This window comes from Lepidochelys kempii, chromosome 11, assembly GCF_965140265.1.
Source record: "Lepidochelys kempii isolate rLepKem1 chromosome 11, rLepKem1.hap2, whole genome shotgun sequence".
Lineage (NCBI taxonomy): Eukaryota > Metazoa > Chordata > Testudines > Cheloniidae > Lepidochelys > Lepidochelys kempii.
In genome coordinates this window covers 18,271,908-18,284,941 of record NC_133266.1, presented here as the reverse complement: position 1 = coordinate 18,284,941, position 13,034 = coordinate 18,271,908, and the positions used below count along the sequence as shown (strand labels likewise).

The following is a 13,034-nucleotide window of genomic DNA, read 5'->3' as shown; positions in this document are numbered from 1 at the left end:
GAAATAATATAGATAAGACCTGAATCCTAATGTGTAAAGTAAGCAAAAAATGGAAAAAAAACCCCCCTTACCCTTAAAAAAGACTTCTAAGCCTTTCAGGCTTTTTCATATACTACAAAGAAGCAAAAACAGGTGCAAGCTCAGTTTTTTTCATTTGCAGTTCACCACAGGCTGATGCTGAACACCAGCAATTCTCATAGATATCATCTTTCAGGTTCAGTCTGTAAAGTAGGGTGGAGGTGTTCAGCTACATTAGGAATTCAGGTCTTGTCTGTCTTGCTTTTCCTGGAAGATTCTCTGGAAGACTAGAGAACTAGTGAGATTATGACATCGCAAGTAGCAGTGTACTGAAACCTGAGCAAATGAAAGGGGAAAGAATAAGGGCAAAGCATTATCTTTCCGACGACTTAAAAATACTTTTAGGAAGAGATTGTCCAGGCAGTCACCCAACAATACTGAAAGCCCAGGTTTCAACCTACCCTTCACCATCCAAGAAAACTGGGACATTCTAGATAAAGAAAATAATTTTGTCAGCTGGGGAAGGTGTTCTAGACTGAGAATAAAAACATAAAATAAAAAATTAGAAACAACTATTAATATATTTTCACATTTAAAACATGCAGCTTTATTCATGAAGAATACCCTTTTAAGTGAATGGAACATTGAATCACACTGTCAATTATTTATGTATTAATATTTACATTGTGATCATTAGGGTTAATAGTTAACAGCTGAAATAAATGGGGGAAATTCACAACTCTCATTGAGCTATTTGTTTTTTCAAGAAACCTGGTACTGATAACTCTGCATTGATTTGTATTCAGAAGATTATCATCATCACAATTGAAAGAAATGAAATCTCTGTAGAAAAGCAGGGATCCCAAAAATCTGCAGGTACAACCTAAATCCTTAGGACACAGAAATTCCCACATGTGGATTTCTAGTGCCCTTACTTTTACTTTGAGGATACCAGTAAATACTATCATTTATATGTAGATTTTATTTGACATTGATTTGGTAGCAATACACATGTGTATACACGTACACAAATATATAAAAGGATACAGTATTATCGCTGAAATTTGGTCTCTGTTAAGGTTATTCAAATTGTTTTCTGTCAAGACCCAAAAATGCCAGAGCATTGCCAGCTTTGAGTTTATCCTGTAAAAGAATGTACATTTTTATAGAGAAACTTACAACTGTTGTGTATGTTAACACCTAAGGTCTGGAAACAGGTTTTTATTAATAATGTCTCAGGACATCTCTTTCTGTGGAATTACCTGCTGGAGGAGGCCTGGGATGCGGGAGCCATGAAATGATCTTACGAGGATTCCCCCATATCAGTCTATGGGGGTGGGGCAGAGAGTTTTCCCTAACTGTCCCACAAAATGAGATCTGCTTCCACTCTCGGGACCTGGTAGATTCCTACAGAGCTGAACAGATTCCAAGAGATCCACAAGGCTCTGTGTCTTCATATTGGCTCTGGGGTCCCCACCCTTGTCTCCTTGGCTGCACAATTCCACACTGCCATATTGTTCACTCTTCATTTCCTGATTCACTATGGAGTGTATTGTAGAAGCTTGCTGCATAGCTCACAGCTTTCCTAAGCCATTTAGGCCCTAATTCAGCAGTCTATTCCTATTCAACAAAGCACTTAAGCACATACTTAAGTATTATCGAAGTCAAGCATGTGCATGTGCTTTCAGTGCTGTGGGGAACTGGTTCTTAAAGACTAAGAGGCTGATCCCATGCCCTCTGAAGTCAATGGAAAACTCTCATTGACTTCTTAGCACCTTAGATCAGGCCCTAAAAATGGAAGCTTAAAAACTGAAATAAAAAATGTAAAGAATTGTACCTTTAGTCCATTATCAAACTCTTCCATAGAATCAATCAGTTTTCCAGGTTCTAGTTCCCCCAGTGGAAAAGGGTAATCTGTTCCCAAAAGAACTTTGTCCTGCAAACAGAGAAACAAGTTGGGCATTTCATAATGAAATAAAAAAGCTGCATATCCTCTGTGGGGTTCTTAAAAACAGTATACAATGATGAGTATATGCCGCACCGATTTTCTGTAGTATCTATGTTTCAGTCATCTTAAGATTCTAAGTTTTGTTCTCTAAAAAAAACCCCAAACCCTGAAAAGAACACTTCCCAAGGTTTCCTTTATTTTGTACAAACAATTTTGAAAGAACTGATTTTTGTATAGAAGGGGGGAGATTGACTGAACCCAAGAACAATGATTTTAAGGGCTAGCTATGCTTGGGTGTATTTTCATCTTGATACATGGAAAGTTCAACATGTAAATCCTTGGCATATGGAAAGAACATATATCCCTTTGCAGGAATGTGTTGAACAATGAAACCCTTCCTAGTTTGGTTAACTGAAGTAATCTGATATTGCCTTGAAATGTATAAAACAAAGTATCCAATGCTAATCTTCTTTGGGTTCTGACCTGGGTTGACTGCGATACACTGATTCATAATGGGGTCATGACCGGTTCTTGGTCATGTGGTCCCACAGTTAAGTTGCCTGTAAAGGGGAAAAGATGGGTTTATTTCCTTTATGGTATGTACAGAACATTTGAAAGGATAGCATAAAAAAAGCTTAGTTTTATTTCTGCTTGATTTTCCCATTAGAAATCCATATCTTGTGTACCTTGAAGGATTCTGTGGTAATTGGAAAACTAATGGAATTAGGACATTGTAAGAGACCAGAGACTAAAAGCTGTGCAATTGAGATGGGGAGAGAATTTTAACTAGGCTGTTTAAAACACCTTTTTGATCAGATGGTTTCCCCAGTTTGTTCTATATGTTGTCCACACAAACTCTATCTACCAAGTGAAAACTTACTGCCTTCCTGACTCTCCCGCCGGCATAATTAAACCACCCCTAACAAGCGGTGGTAGCTATGTTGGCAGGAGAGTGTCTCCCACCGACATAGCGCTGTCCATACCGTACCTGTACTTTTGTTCATCAGGGGGTGGTTTTTTTCACACCTTGACTGACAATAAAGTTACCAACAAAAGTGCTAGTGTAGACATAGCCTTAGAGTGTCACGGTTCAATACAAGGTGTAACAGATATTTTTAGCATAAGCAGTTAACACATATCAGGGGACCAATGTGAAGTGGCTGATTAACACCCCTCCAGTCATAGGGAGAAAAGGAGGTGGGAGGGAAGCAGCTGGGTGTGTGTGTGTGTTGTTAGTGGGTTACAGATCATTGTAATAAGATTGGTTTAGCAGTGACACTCTGAATTAGGTTCCCAGACCTGAAGAAGAGCTCTAGGTAGGCTCAAAAGCTTGTCTCTCTCACCAACAGAAGTTGGACCAATAAAAGATATTACCACACTGACCTTGTCTCTCTGTCCTGGGGTCAACACAGTTAAAACAACACTGCATATATTTTTAGAATCAGAGTTTAGAGCCAGAAAGGACCACGAGATCATCTAGTCTGACCTCCTGTATATCACAGGCCATCAGCACCACCCAGCATCTGCATACTAAATCCAACAACCACAACTTTTGAATGCTTGGGGTTGGCAGTACTTAAATAAAGTTATGAAGCATGTTCTCAGGTGTTTTAGGACAGGATTTCTTTTGCTTATTTGCCAAATGCTGCTTATTTTTTCTGTCTCCAGTAGGTGTCACCCTGGGGTCTATACAAGAAGATATATGAAAGTGTAGAATCTGCAAATTGGTTGTATTTTGTATGTGTACATCTGCTTTGCTACAAAAATCTTGGGGTTAGATTAGAATAGGAGAATATATACCATTTTTTTCTGCTAATACAATTTCTGAGAACAGTTTACATGAGAAACGTATTAGGGTCTGTGTATTTAAACACCTCAGGATGCTACTTGGTTTACAGTATGTTTTACTGATATTGGGACATTTTCTGCTCCAGAATACACACCTGGGAGAGAAACATCGTTTCTTCTGTGTGCAACATAAGATACTCTAGAATATTAGTAGATGGATTTATTTGGAAAGGAGAATGAAATTCAATTTAGCATGTCAGATAAGATCAGCCAATCTAGGGAGATTCTTACATTTTTATTTAAGGTTCCTTATGTGAGCCAGAACAGAAGAAAGTCTGACATGCTGGTTTTTGTTCCTCTTTCACTAGAATCTTTGATGTAAACTATCCCAATTTAGTTTTTGTTGTTAGTTTCCTCTGATTTAAAGTATTTTACAGCTGATCACTGTACTACCAATGAACTGATCTGATGAACTGCAGATAAATAAGGACCTCTGAGAATACTGTAGCTCTGCCACTGATTTGCTGAATGGTTTTGGACAAATCAGCTTCTCTGTGCTTCGGTTTTATCACCGTCTATAAAATGGTGACTGTAATGCCTATTCACAGCCACCACCCTCCCAGAAGTATAGTGAGGATTCATTAGTTAATGTTTATAAAGCACTTTGAAGATGTTATTTATTAATTATCTAACAGTATGGCGTAAATCCTTTTTCCCACTGAGGATTTGTAGTTTGACATATGAATAGATCCACTTAATATTGCAGCTCTGCTTTAAATAAGACATAGATATCAGGTAGGGCTGTCAAACAATTAAAAAAATTAATCGTGATTAATTGTGAGATTAAAAAAAATTGCAATTAATCACAGTTTTAATTGCACTGTTAAACAATAATAGAATACCATTTATTTAAATATTTTTGGATGTTTTCTATATTTTCAAATATATTGATTTCCGTTACAACACAGAATACAGAGTGTACAGTGCTTATCTTTTATTATATTTGATTACAAATATTTGCACTGTAAAAAAGATAAAACAAAAGAAATAGCATTTTTCAACTCACCTCATACAAGTACTGTAGTGCGATCTCTATCGTGAAAGTGCAACTTACAAATGTGGAATTTTTTTTTGATACATAACTGAACTAAAAAACAAAACAATATAAAACTTTAGAGCCTACAAGTCAATTCAGCCCTTCTTCTATTTCAGCCAATTGCTAAGGCAAACAAGTTTGTTTACATTTACAGGAGATAATGTTGCTCGCTTCTTATTTACAATGTCACCTGAAAGTGAGAACAGGCATTCACATTGCACTGTTGTAGTGGAAGTTGCAAGGCATTTATGTGCCAGATATGCTAAACATTTGTATGCCCCTTCATGCTTTGGGCATTATTCCAGAGGACATACTTCCATGCTGATTACAAGTTCTGATTGATAACGATCCAAAGCAGTGCGGACTGATGCATGTTCATTTTCATCATCTGAGTCAGATGCCACCAACAGAAGGTTGATTTTCATTTTTGGTGGTTTGGGTTCAGTAATTTCTGCATTGGAGTGTTGCTCTTTTCAGACTTCTGACAGCATGTTCCACACCTTGTTCCTCTGATTTTGGAAGGCACTTCAGATTCTTAAACGTTAGGTCGAGTGTTGCAGCTATCTTTAGAAATCTCACATTGATACCTTCTTTGTGTTTTGTCAGATCTGCAGCAAAACTGTTCTTAAATTGAACAACTAGGTCATCATCTGAGACTGCTATAATATGAAATATATGACAGAATGCGGGTAAAACCACAGAGCAGGAGACATACAATTCTCCTCCAAGGAGTTCAGTCACAAATTTAATTAACACGTTATTTTTTTAACAAGCGTCATCAGTTTGGAAGCATGTCCTCTGGAATGGTGGCCAAAACAAACATGAAGGGGCGTATGAATGTTTAGCATATCTGGCAATGCCAACTATAAAAGTGCCATGTGAACACCTGTTCTCACCGGGCAGCATTATCTCCCGTAAATGTAAACAACCTTGTTTGTCTTAGCAATTGGCTGAAGAAGAAATAAGACTGAGTAGATTTGTAGGCTCTAAAGTTTTACATTGTTTTGGTTTTGAGTGCAGTTATGGAACAAAAAAAATCTACATTTGTAAGTTGCACTTTCACGATAGAGATCGCACTATAGTACTTTATGAGGTGAATTGAAAAATACTATTTCTTTTGTTTATATTTTTTACAGTGAAAATATTTGTAATATAAAGTGAGCACTGTACACTTTGTATTCTGTATTGTAATTGAAATCAATATATTTGAAAATGTAGAAAACTTCCAAAAATATTTATAATAAACATTCTATTATTTATAATAAGTATTCTATTATTGTTTAACAGTGCAACTAAAACCGCAATTAACCATGATTAATTTTTTTAATTCAGTTAATTTATTTTGAGTTAATCGCTTGAGTTAACTGTGGCTAATTGACAGCCCTAACTGCTGGTGATTAACCTACGTGGACATTTTTACTCAAAAGAACTGTAACTGTAACATAATTTGTTTCACAGTGATAGAAGGCCTGAAACTTAAAGTACCAGAATCTGAAAGAGCATCAGGCTCTTCTTTTTCAGTTAGTGACTTTATGTGAGAAAGGAGCCAGCAAACAGAACTGTAAACAGGGAAGTTTGAGTGGGAGTTCTGTTGGAGGAAAAGATATTTGACTTAGGTGAGAAGGCAATGACAGATACAGAGGCAGCAGTGGTAGTGACCCAAGCAGTGGAAGACACAATGAAGATGACTGGATGTGACATGTACATGATCCTGGATGGGGTACCCGAAAAGAGTTTCGTCTGCATGAAGTGCCGCCTGATAGAGCTGATGGAAGAAAAGATCCGAGGATTGGAGATGCAGGTGGAAACTCTAGTTGAGTTTAGAAGGGGATTCGAGTGGTTGATGGAGCAAAGACATGAGGAGGCTGAAGGGAAAAGCTCAGACTTGCAGATGGAAGCAGGACTGAACAACTCTGAGGGGATACTGCTGGGTGAGAAAAGTGGACAGTGGAAGTATATGACTAAGAGAACCAGGCAGAGGAGAAGACGGGCTAGTGAAGGAGAAATAGAGCTCAGGAACAGGTTTGCGAAGTTGGAAAATGAAGAAGGGGCACAGCAGGTGGTCACTGAAGGTGAGAGGGCAAGGAAGAAGAGAAGAGCAGCTAGTCCTATAAGAAGAGGGCAAGAGTCAATGGAGATAACACCAAATATGAGCCCCAGAAGGACATGGGATGGGTTACAGGGAATTGCAAGGGACAATAGAAATTGAGAGGACTTGCAGCCAGAGGGAACAGGGGATAGACTGGAGAATCGCACCGTCACCAGGAAAAGGCAGGTCTACATGACTGGGGACTCCTTACTGACAAGAACAGACAGGTCTGTAACAAGAGCTGATCAAGAGAACAGAAGGGTGTCTGCCAGGTGCTAAGATATGGGATGTGGACATGAGGCTGAAGAGGATCCTAATGGGAGTGGTGAAGAATCCACCGATTGTCCTTCGTGTGGGAACAAATGATACAGCTAGATTCTCGCTGGAACGTATCAACGGAGACTGTGCCAGGCTGGGGAAGACACTTAAGGAAATTGAGGCTCAGGTGATCACCAGTGGGATTCTGCCTGTTCCTAGAGAAGGGCAACAAAGGTGTGAAAAGATTATGATGCTCAACAGATGGCTCAGGCACTGGTGCTATAAGGAGGGCTTTGGGATGTATGGCCACTGGAAAGCATTCATGGACAGAGGATGGCCTTCATCTGAGTATGGAGGGAAATAGACTTCTAGGTTGGAGGCTGGCACAACTGATCAAGAGAGCTTTAAATTAGGAATCTGGGGGAGATGGTTGGGAGATGTCCAGGTAATCTCCATGCCAGATTTTAACATTGAGAGGGAAGAAAACGAAGTAAGAAAGGATACAGCTGTGGTTAGGAGAATGGACATAAGGAGGAAGAGTAGTGTACATACCAGTCTAATAGGTGATACTGGCGGAAGAATGACCGTGCCTAATCGGGTAAAGAATGTGAGCAAGGCTAAACAGCAAAAATTAAGATGTTTGTACACCAGTGCGAGGAGCCTAGGTAACAAAATGGAGGAACTAGAGCTACTGGTGCAGGAAGTGAAACCAGATATTATAGGGAGAACAGAAACATGGGGGAATAGTCGTCATGACTGGCCTACAGGTATTGAAGGGTAGGTGCTGTTTAGGAAAGACAGAAATAAAGGCAAAGGCGGTGGAGTAGCATTGTATATCAACGATGAGGTAGACTGTAAAGAAACAAGACGTGATGGAATGGATAAGACAGAGTGTCCGGGCAAAAATCACATTGGGGAAGAAAGCTACTAGAGCCTCCCCTGGGATAGTGTTTAGGGTGTGCTATAGACCTCCGGGATCCGATATGGATAAAGACCTCTTTGATGTTTTTAATGAAGTAAATATTAATGGGAATTGTGTGATCATGGGAGACTAACTTCCCAGATACAGACTGGAGGACAAGTGCTAGTAATAATAATAGGGCTCAGATTTTCCTGGATGCGATAGCTGATGGATTCCTTCACCAAGCAGTTGCTGAACCAACAAGAGGGGATGCCATTTTAGATTTGGTTTTGGTGAGTAGTGAGGACCTCATAGAAGAAATGGTTGTAGGGGACAACTTTGGTTCGTGCGATCATGAGCTAATTCAGTTCAAACTAAATGGAAGGATAAACAAAAATAGATCTGTGACTAGGGTTTTTGATTTCAAAAGAGCTAACTTAAAAAAATTAAGGAAATTAGTTAGGGAAGTGGATTGGACTGAAGAACTTGTGGATCTAAAGGCGGAGGAGGCCTGGAATTACTTCAAGTCAAAGCTGCAGAAACTATCAGAAGCCTGCATCCGAAGAAAGGGGAAATAATTCATAGGCAGGAATTGTAGACCAAGCTGGATGAGCAAGCATCTTAAAGAGGTGATTAGGAAAAAGCAGAAAGCCTACAAGGAGTGGAAGATGGGAGGGATTAGCAAGGAAAGCTACCTTATTGAGGTCAGAACATGTAGAGAAAAAGTCAGAAAGGCCAAAAGCCATGTAGAGTGCCATGGACCTTGCAAAGGGAATTAAAACCAATAGTAAAAGGTTCTATAGCCATATAAATAAGAAGAAAATAAAGAAAGAAGAAGTGGGACCACTAAACACTGAGGATGGAGTGGAGGTTAAGGATAATCTAGACATGGCCCAATATCTAAACAAATCCTTTGCCTCAGTCTTTAATGAGGAGCTTAGGGATAATGGTAGGACAACAAATGGGAAGGAGGACATGGAGGTAGATATTACCACATCCAAGGTAGAAGCCAAACTTGAACAGCTTAATGGGACTAAATCGGGGAGCCCAGATAATCTTCATCCAAGAATATTAAAAGAACTGGCACATGAAATTGCAAGCCCATTAGCAAAAATTTTTAATGAATCTGTAAACTCAGGGGTTGTACCATATGACTGGAGAATTGCTAACATAGTTCCTATTTTTAAGAAAAGAAAAAAAAAGTGATCCGGGTAACTACAGGCCTGTTAGTTTGACAGCTGTAGTATGCAAGGTCTTAGAAAAAATTTTGAAGGAGAAAGTAGTTAAGGACATTGAGGTCAATGGTAATTGGGACAAAATACAACATGGTTTTACAAAAGGAAGATCGTGTCAAATCAACCCAATCTCCTTCTTTGAGAAGGTAACATATTTTTTAGACAAAGGAAATGCAGTGGATCTAATTTACCTTAATTTCAGCAAGGCATTTGATACGGTTCCATATGGGGAATGATTAGCTAAATTGGAAAAGATGGGGATCAATATATAAATTGAAAGGTGGTTAAGGAACTGGTTAAAGGGGAGACTACAATGGGTCACACTGAAAGGTGAACTGTCAGGCTGGAAGGAGGTTACTAGTGGAGTTCCTCAGGGATCGATTTTGGGACCAATCTTATTTAATCTTTTTATTACTGACCTTGGCACAAAAAGAGGGAGTGTGCTAATAAAGTTTGTGGATGACAGAAAGCTGGGAGGTATTGCCAATACAGAGAAGGACCGGGATATCATACAGGAAGGTCTGGATGACCTTGTAAACTGGAGTAATAGTAATAGGATGAAATTTAATAGTGAAAAGTGCAAGGTCATGCATTTAGGGATTAATAACAAGAATTTTAGTTATAAACTGGGGACGCATCACTTGGAAGTAACAGAGGAAGAGAAGGACCTCGGAGTATTGGTTGATCACAGGATGACTAGGAGCCGCCAATGTGATATGGCAGTGAAAAAAGCTAATGCAATCTTGGGATGCATCAGGCGAAGTATTTCCAGTAGAGATAAGGAGGTGTTAGTACCATTATACAAGGCACTGGTGAGACCTCATCTGTAATATTGTGTGCAATTCTGGTCTCCCATGTTTAAGAAAGATGAATTCAAACTGGAACAGATACAGAGGAGGACTACTAGGATGATCTGAGGAATGGAAAACCTGTCTTATGAAAGGAGACTCAAAGAGCTTGGCTTGTTTAGCTTAACCAAAAGAAGACTGAGAGGAGATATGATTGCGCTCTATAAATATATCAGAGGGATAAATACCATGGAGGGAGAAGAATTATTTAAACTCAGTACCAATGTGGACACAAGAACAAATGGATATAAATTGGCCATCAGGAAGTTTAAACTTGAAATTAGATGAAGGTTTCTAACCATCAGAGGAGTGAAGTTCTGGAACAGCCTTCCAAGCGAAGCAGTGGGGGCAAAAGACATATCTGGCTTCAAGACTAAGCTTGATAAGTTTATGAAAGGGATGATACGATGGGATAGCCTAATTTTGGCAATTAATTGATCTTCAACTATTAGCGGTAGATATGTCCAATGACCTGTGATGGGATGTTATATGGGGTGGGATCTGAGTTACTACAGAAAATTCTTTCCTGGGTGTCTGGCTGGTGAGTCTTGCCCACATGCTCAGGGTTTAGCTGATCGCCATATTTGGGGTTGGGGAAGAATTTTCCTCCAGGGCAGATTGGCAGAGGCCCTGGGGGGTTTTCGCCTTCCTCTGCAGCGTGGGGCACAGGTCACTTGCTGGAGGATTCTCTGCACCTCGAATTCTTTAAACCACGATTTGAGGACTTCAATAGCTCAGACATAGGTTAGAGGTTTGTTACAGGAGTGGGTGGGTGAGATTCTGTGGCCTGCATTGTGCAGGAGGTCAGACTAGATGATCATAATGGTCCCTTCTGACCTTAAAGTCTATGATTCTATGAAAGAGATTGTCAATATATGAAACAAGTGAGCTTCAAACAGGGCTTCAATAGTACAAATATATATTGAGGAAAGAGAAAGATACAGGTTTACTCTTGCTGGTGCACAATTATACCTCCTGGCACCAGCCTTGTGCCCCTTCCTATCAGGACTCACCCCAAGGGAGACAGCAGAGGTGCTGCACCTGGGAGGCTTTGGCTGGGAGGAGGCAGCTTTGCATTCTTCTGAGGGCCCTGTAGTAGCCTACCAGGACAAGGTCATGTGGGGATGCACTGAACTATTTTATTCTGTGGCCAGCCTGGTGATGCCCCTGGCCAGCACTGCCCAGCTTCTTGTTCTGCCTTGGCCTACTGTATGCTGTCTGGTGGATGGGAGGCTGCTGCAACTTGCATTGCTGCCTGCTCCCCTTCCACCTAACAGATGTACCTCTGGAGTCCTCCACTAGAGTTAACTGACCTATGCTGTGGGTTCTGACTAACTGAGAACGTGCACAGGGAATTTTGGAGGGATGGAGTTAAAGATACATGACTCAAAGCGGTTTCTGGGTTTTTAATATTTAAGGGCTCCTAGTCAGCATAATACACTCTGACTCCAGGTGATGGCTGTCCCCCAAATACATTAAGTTATGTCTATGCATATCTGTGCACATACCTGATGCCTTCTCAGCCTAGTTTCTGGCTATGCACTGGAGATTTCTTTGTCCTACTACTAACCTTCATCTGCAAAACCTACAGTGTCATACCAAGCCCCTTATCACGTCATTTCTCTTTTTGTTTTGAACACCATGCATTAATTTTACATTTACTGTGTTGCTAGTGCTCATGATTAAGGCTACGATTTTGTCACAGAGGTTGCAGAATTCACAGAATCTGTGACTTCCAAAGACCTCTGTGACTTCAGCCCCTGCAGCTGGGAGCTGCAGAGTCCTGCTGCCTCCTGTAGCGGTAGGGAGCTTACCCCCACCGCCTAAGACAGCAGGTACCCCCACAGCTCCCAGCCACTGCGGGGGACCGGGAGATCCCTGCAGCTTCCTGGCCACTGTGGTTGGGGAGGTGGACCCCCATAGTCCCTGGCTGCAACGGGGAGAGCAGGGGGACCCCGGCAGCTCCCCACTGTGGCGATGGCAGGGGACCCCAGCAACCCCTGGCCGCCACGGGGAGCACAGGGGGAGCCAGGCAGCTCCCCACTGCAGTGACGGCAGGGGGACCCTGGCAGTTTCCCATGGCAGCAGCAGGGGGACACCCGCTTCTCCCCACTGCTGCGGTGGGGCATGGATACCCCCGCAGCTTCCTGGCCACCATGGCAGGGCAGGGGGCAGCTCCCCACAGCGATGGCAGCAGGGGAACCCGCACAGATCTCCTCCACCATGGGGGCCAAGGGGACCCGCACAACTCCTCTCTGCCGAAGGATGGGCAGGGGGACTCCCGCAGTTCCATACTGCTGCAGTGGCGGGGGATTTCTGCAGATCCCCATCCCTGGGGAGGGGGCAAGGGGCTCTGCAGCTCCCCTCCACCATGGGTGGGGGCAGAGGGACCCTGGAGCTCTGAGCCCCCATGGGTGGTGAGGGCCAGAGAGCTCCCAGCCACTAGCAGCTGCCACAGTCCCTTCCCATTTTATCATGGATATTTTTAGTGAAAGTCAGCGACAGGTCACAGGCTTCCGTTAATTTTTCATTATTGCCTGTAACCTGGCTGTGACTTTTACTAAAAATATCCATGACAAAATCTTAGCTTTACTCATGATTTCATTGCGAGTCTTGCAGTATATGGTGGGGGGGTTTTAAATGTCCCAGCTTCTGGAGACAAGTGATTATGTGAGAATCTCAGCTTTCATTTAAAAAAAAAAAGTAAATTCCCAACACCATATGAATGCAGAGAAAAGTTTTAAAACATGACCTTAAAAGTGCACAGACCAGAAGACATTGAAAAAGAACCCAACATTTGTTATTTAAAAAAACCCTCATGATTTTTAAGACAATTTTGTGATTTTGGGGGTC

At 41.4% G+C, this 13,034-nt stretch overlaps 1 protein-coding gene across 1 annotated transcript in view; it reads right to left on the bottom strand.

Moving 5' to 3' along the window:
• Positions 1-615: 615 nt before the first annotated feature.
• ACMSD (aminocarboxymuconate semialdehyde decarboxylase) overlaps positions 616-13,034 on the bottom strand; it is a 59,005-nt gene continuing 46,586 nt past the window's right edge. Inside the window, exons 9-10 of the mRNA XM_073305304.1 lie at positions 1,856-1,954; positions 616-1,161 (exon numbers count right to left, since the gene is read on the bottom strand). Coding sequence (XP_073161405.1) covers positions 1,099-1,161; positions 1,856-1,954 — 162 coding nt within the window. The 3' untranslated portion in view covers positions 616-1,098. The remainder of the gene's footprint in view (positions 1,162-1,855; positions 1,955-13,034) is intronic.